This window comes from Pongo abelii, chromosome 20, assembly GCF_028885655.2.
Source record: "Pongo abelii isolate AG06213 chromosome 20, NHGRI_mPonAbe1-v2.0_pri, whole genome shotgun sequence".
NCBI lineage: Eukaryota > Metazoa > Chordata > Mammalia > Primates > Hominidae > Pongo > Pongo abelii.
The window spans coordinates 57,665,927-57,672,404 of NC_072005.2; the positions used below are offsets into that span (position 1 = coordinate 57,665,927).

General features: G+C 53.3%; 1 protein-coding gene across 2 annotated transcripts; it reads right to left on the reverse strand.

The window, feature by feature from the left end:
• Nucleotides 1-738: 738 nt before the first annotated feature.
• LOC103888522 (sialic acid-binding Ig-like lectin 8) lies at nucleotides 739-6,143 on the reverse strand. Of its 2 annotated transcripts, XM_009232990.4 has the most exons (7): nucleotides 5,690-6,143; nucleotides 5,218-5,496; nucleotides 4,941-4,988; nucleotides 3,707-3,976; nucleotides 2,978-3,074; nucleotides 2,513-2,609; nucleotides 739-927 (listed from the first exon to the last, which is right to left on the reverse strand). In XM_009232990.4, the coding sequence occupies exons 1-7, from the start codon at nucleotides 6,141-6,143 to the stop codon at nucleotides 739-741; spliced, it is 1,434 nt and encodes a 477-aa protein (XP_009231265.4). The 2 variants fall into 2 exon arrangements, with proteins under 2 accessions (XP_009231265.4, XP_024093126.3); XM_024237358.3 differs by lacking the exon at nucleotides 5,218-5,496.
• Nucleotides 6,144-6,478: the final 335 nt, after the last annotated feature.

Sequence of the window (6,478 nt, forward strand, 5' to 3'; positions counted from 1 at the left end):
TGCAAATATTTATCTGTTTTTGTGAGACCATTTAAAATCTTTTAGCTCCTTGAAAATATTCAGTGTAAGCTGGGTGCGGTGGCTCATGCCTGAAATCCCAGCACTTTGGGAGGCCAAGGCAGGCAGATCACTTGAAGTCAGGAGTTTGAGACTAGCCTGGCCCACTTATAGTGAAACCCTGTCTCTACTAAAAAATACAAAAATTAGCTGGGCATGGTGGCACATGGCTGTAGTCCCAGCTACTCGGGAAGCTGAGGCAGGAGAATCGTTTGAACCCGGGAGGTGGAGGTTGCAGTGAGCAGAGATCGAACCACTGCACTCCAGCCTGGGCAACAGAGCGAAACTCCATCTCTCAAAGAAAAAAGAATATTCAATGCACGATTCTGTCATTTGAGAGAACGTGGATGAACCTAGGGGATATATTGTTGTATGAAATGAGCCAGGCACAGAGAGGCAAGTACCACATGACCTCATCTCTATGTGGAATCTAAAATAGTCAACCTCAGAGAGGTCGAGAGGAGAATGGTGGATAGTAGAAGCTAGGGGCAGGGATGGGTCCCGGGTAGCGGTGGAAAGGGGAGACGTTGGTCCAAGTTTTGGTTAGACAGGAGGAGGGAACCCTGGTGACCTACTGCATAGCGTGGGGCTCTAGAGGTTCTTGTTCTATGAGAATCAGCCTCTGACTTCTTTGCTGGAGGGGTTGTGATTCCTCAAACAGGCCTGAATCTCTGCAGTTTCTCACTTGTGGATCTTGATCTCCGAGTATTCACTGTCAGTGGCCTCCTGTCCCTGCGGGTCCTGATGCTTCACTTTATGGAAGCTGAGGATTGCATAATGGAGCTCTCCTTCCTCCCCTGAGGAGGGGGCAACAGCTGGGGGAGGCTTCTTTGGGGGGTTGCCATCTTTCCAGGATGTAGTCAGGGGTCCCTGAACAGAGAGACAGAAGGGAGTCAGAGCAGAGCAGTGGGGCCAGGATGAGGCAGGGAGAGTCCAGGAAGGAGGCCTAGGAGATCCGTCCTCCATTCATCCCACCTGCATTTTTGTCCAAGTGTCTTTCATGCTTTCCTCCACTATTTAACACTTACTGAGCACCTATTTGGTGTTTACTAATCTCATTAACTTCCCGCAACAACTCCATAGTAAGATATTATTATTATCTCCATTTTATAAATATGAAAACTGAGGTCGAAACAGTCAGCACTGCGCCTGAACTCCCTGTTGCAGCAGGACCCAATCCAGTCTGTTCCTTCTGACCCCAAAGCCTGGAGTCCTGCTGAGGCCTCTGTGTGTGAGGCCCTGAGCCGGTGCTGGATAAACTGTGATGGACATGGTAGGTGTGGGCCCTGACCTCCTGCAGCTGACTGTTTTTGTTTTGTTTTGTTTTGTTTTTTGTTTTTTTGAGACAGAGTCTGGCTCTGTTGCCCAGGCTAGAGTGCAGTGGTGCAATCCCAGCTCACTGCACCCTCCACCTCCTGAGCTCAAGGGATCATTCCATCTCAGCCCCCCAAGTAGCTGGGACTACAGGAACTCACCACCATGCCTGGTTAAGTTTTGCATTTTTTTTGTAGAGATGGGATCTCATTATGTTGCCCAGGCTGGTCTCAAACTCCTGGGCTCAAGCGATCCTCCTGCCTTGGCCTCCCAAAGTGGCAGCTCAGTCTTTAATTGAGGGAGGTGGCAACAAATGACTGTTAAAGAAAGGAATATCGGCTTGGGTGTGGTGGCTCACGCCCCTAATCCTTACACTTTGGGAGGCTGAGGAGGGTGGATCACGAGTTCAGGAGTTCGAGACCAGCCTGGCCAACATGGTGAAACCCCGTTTCTACTAAAAATACAAAAATTAGCCTGGCTTGGTGGCGCGTGCCTGTAATCCCGGCTACTTGGGAGGCTGAGGCAGGAGAATTGCCTGAACCTGGGAGGCAGAGGTTGCAGTGAGCCGAGATTGCCCCACTGCGCTCCAGCCTAGGTGACAGAGCAAGACTTTGCCTTGAGAAAAAAATAAAAATAAGAAATGAATATCTACAAGTAAATTATATATGATGGGCAAAAAGAGGGTAAATGAGAGAGAATTACAGGGCCTTGATTGAGACATGATACCTGCCCTGGGGAAGCTCACAGGTTAGTGGCATAAGGAGGACAAGCCGGTCAAAGAAATCAGGTCCCACCAATAGGAAAAATAATAAGAGGGGTCAGGATGGCTGGGGCCAGGGAGAAGAGATGCCAGCTATTCTTGGGGAGGAAAAATGAAGGAGAGATGGTGAATCGGGGCTATAGAGAAGAAAGGGAGGACAGAGGAGATAACTCCTACTCAGTGTCTGGCCTGGGAAAAATTGGGGATAGGGACTGCCATGCTGTCAGCAAGATGGGGAGTCCTGTAGGAGAAGCTGGCTTGTGGGAAGGAGGAGGAGATGAGGAAGTGACTTTGGCCATACCAAAGAGAGCAATCCTGGGGGCCATCCTGTGAGAGGTGTCCAGGCTGGATGCTGGGTGTGGAGATGCCCACATCACTCACCTGAGAGGCCGAGTCCCTGACGGCCTTTGCATCCTCCATGCCTGTATCTCCCACGCCCGCTGCTGGCCTTGCCGATTTCTTCCTGCAGGACCTCACTCTGAGAGAAGAGACCAGAGAGCCTTTCAGTGTGGTCAGATCGGGGTGCAGTGGGCAGACCAACCCCTGCCCTGTATTTCCTACTGGGGGCTTGAGGGGTGACTGAGGTGCAACGGTGGTGGTCCAGTTCCAGAGACCCCAACGGTGAAAACAGAGACTCCTGCCTCCTGGATGGTGGGGCCCAAGGTTGCTACAGATGTGGAGCCCCACTAACAAGGACGCTCGTGAAATGCTCACCGTGTACCTGTGAGCTCATTCTTGCCCCAAGCTCTTGACCCATCCAGGTCCTTCCAGCTCTGGCTTCAGAAATTCTGTTCCCGGCCTGCCCTGCCCCAGGTCTCTCTCTCCCTCCCCAGGGTCGATGCTCACGTGATGAAGATGATGCAGAAGGACAGGAAGGCCAGGGCTGTGGCTCCAGCTCCCCCGACCGCCGCCAGTGTCACTTCTGATAAAGGCCTTGCGGTGCCTACAGATGGATTGGAGTTGCTTTGGGGATTTATATCACGGAGAACTGGGTCTCTTCCCCTCCCACTCTCTGCAGGGCCCTAGACTTCCATTCCCCTCTTCTCCTTCCCAGACACAGAACAGGAATGGGAGAGAGGAAAGGAGACTACTTCTGAGGCCAGTGAGGCATGAGAGTGCTGGATGCAGCTTGTCTTGCCTTTATGTAAAATTTTGATATTATGTTCTTGTGGAATCATTTTGCATTCAATTTTATTTTTTTCAAAAGATCATGGCATTGCAATATTACTTTACTTGCTTTCTGAGTTGGATTTTTCTTTGGCTACTTAAATTTGGTGCCAAGGCAAGTGCCTCACGTGCCTCATCCTAGTCTAAGCACTGCAAAGCAAGGCACTCGTCCTTCCAAACACATCTATCCGGGCCCCAGCTCCTCCCCTCCAAGACCCACTCCTCCCCTCTCCACCCCACACCCATTTCCTGGCAGGGAGAGGACAGTGATGCTCTGGGTCGCAGGGAAGTTCCAGGCCTCACAGCTGAGCACAGACCAGAGCTGAGCTCCCCCTTGAAGCTCCGGGGCAGTGGGTGGACCATGAGGGTGGGGCAGGTGTGTTCTCCTCCAGCCCCTCCCTTACCCACCTGTGCCCTCATTCTGCAGGGAGAGGCTCAGGGAAATGTGCTGGGAGCCCCAAGCGTTCTGAGCTCCGCAGGTGAATTCCCCTTCATCCCCCACGTGCACTCGAGGCAGCTCCAGCAGCCCAGGGTTTGAGGACCGTGAGGGGCACATGGTCAGGCTCCCTCGGGTCCACCTCAGCCTGGCAGGGGGATTGCTGTCGACAGCACAGACCAGGCGCAGAGACTGGCCCTCCAGGACGGAAAGAGATGAGCCATTTCCCAGGGCTGTGGATGCTGCAGAGAAAGAGACAGAGGGTCAGAGAGACAAATGGATCTGTAGAGAGAGGAAGGACACAGAAAGAGACGGGTGAGAGGAACTGATACACAGACATAGATTGAAGTGCTGGAAAATGCACACTTTCACGGCTCGGTGTTGGGAATGTAAACTTGTCTACTTTTAATTGAGAACAGCTTCACTGAGTCTTTCAAAATTAGAAACAACATACGACACTGGTATATTTTGCTTTTAGGAATTTATCCCATACACTTAGATATTCCTGTGGAAGTAGATACAAGACTATCCACTGCACAGCTTCTGCGGAAGGATACTTGTGCCATGATTTTCCTTAAGGGATGCCACAAAGTCAGAGTCCATCTGTGCAGTGAAATCACACACGGTCCTAGAGGAGGGGGCGGACAGTCTCACTACTATGCCAGACCACCTCTGAGATCCTCCAGGTGCACAAACCAAGACTCAGGGCAGCCTGGACGGACACTGGTCAATTCCGTGGAGGGGGATGGGCATCGGAGGACAGACTTTGCTGTGCATTTTGAATTTCTGCCCATGTGACTGTATCATCTGTGCAGAAGTACTTAGATCGAAACTACTGGGAAAATAGAAAGATCAGACAGAGGAAGTATTCAGGAGATGCCTGACAAGAAACTTGAAAGTCTGGTCCCAAAATAAAAACGAACAAAAACCAAAAAAACAGGAGTCTGGTCCGGCTGTGTGAATGTCGCCCTGTCCTTGCTGTGGGGCCAAGGAAGGGGTGTGTGGAGGAGTCTGAGGGGAGTAGGGACAGGATGGGGACAGGGGTTCAGGTGGCCACGCGGGCTGGAGATGTGGGCTCTTGTGCCCTGGGCTCACATGCAATGGTAGCTCTGTTTCCCAAAGTGAGTCCAGGATGAGGAGAGACCCAGCCCCATCCTGAACTGGAGGCCCTGCTCCCCCAACCCCAGGGAGGGGGCTCCGTCCTACCTGTGGCATCTCCTTGGAAGACAGTCATGGTCAAGTTCCAAGGAGGGTCTGGGACAGAAAGACATGAAGACCCACATTACTATAAGGGCTGGGGACACTGGCCCTGTCTCCCCAGGAGTTGCAAATACAGAGAAAATGGAGCTGGCATTCTCCTGACCCCACTCCCAGCCCAGATTCTGGGACCCAGAACCAAGTGTCCAGGCTTGAACCCCATCCCCTGCCCTCAGGAACACCTCCCAACCCATGAGGAACCCGGGCGTCTTGGTCCAGCACTCACAGGACACATCAAGTCGGATGGTCCTGGTCGTGGTCACACCTGTCCCAGGCAAGGTCACCTGACAGGTGAGGCTGGTGCCGTGGTCCTGGGGCTTTGGGATAAGGGTGAGCACTGAGGAGCGGGCAGTAGTGGGGCTTGGGGAGGACACAGAGGCCCCAATCCAGGAGATCATGGGTGGCGTCCCCTGCTTACAGGCCCAGGGCACAGAGCAGGTCAGGTTCCTGGGGTGGTCAGACTCTAGGGTCCCTAGGATGAGGATGTCAGGCCTGTGGGTCAGGGCTGGTGAAGATGGGGACACAGGATCAGGAGGAGGTATTTCAGGTGCAGCCCTGGAGGAAGCTCAAGCTCTGGTCCAGCTCCTCCCTGGAGCCCGACTTGCTTCAACCCAACCCCCTCCCAGGCCCCATCCCAGCCCTGCCTTTCAGCCCCCCATGACCTTCCCCTGTGGCCTGTCCTGGAGCCCGTGCCTTACCTGTCACAAACACAGACAGCTGCTTAACGTTGTAATTCAACTGTGATTTGTAACTCCATTTCATGCTTCCTCTCTCTAGCCGAAAGAAATTTGACCCCTTATCCCTCTTCCTGGCGTCTCTGATGCTCAGGGAGGAGTCGTTGCTCCAAATGTCCCCAAGGAGTTGGAATCGGCCCTGGGTCTCTGCCTGCACTTCTCTGTCTGGGTTGTTTGTGGCCACTGGAGCGTCTCGGTATGGTCTGTCTCCTGCCCGGAACCAGTAGCCATGAACTGGGTCAGAATAAGTCCAGCCATCCTTGGGGTAGGAGAAGGAGCAGGGCACATGGACACACAGGCCCTCCTGCACCGTCACCAGCTCCTGCACTTGCAGTAAGTAACCATCCCCATATTGTCTGTCTCCCTCCATCCCCTTTGTCCCCCGGAGCAGGGGCAGCAGCAGCAGCAGCAGCAGCATGTCTGGGTTTGGAGGTGCCAGGGCCGCCAGGGAACGTCTGTTCCTCAGGGTTCTTCTCTCAGAAACTGAGGGCTCAAGACTTAGGGGAGGTCCCGCAGGAGGTTGGGGGTGAAGTCAGAAGAGTGACCTCCTCAGAGGAGGAACTTCACATGCAGACACTGTCAGGGCCGGGTCAGTCCTGGGAGATCCACCGTCTACCACCCCATGTCCACTCCTGGGAACCCTGAGGCCAGAGACTCATCCAGATTCCCATCCTATGCAGGGCCCACCCTCTTTCTTGCTTCCCGGACTTGCCCTTCCATTTGGGTAACATTTTCTGCAAGGTGAAATTTGGT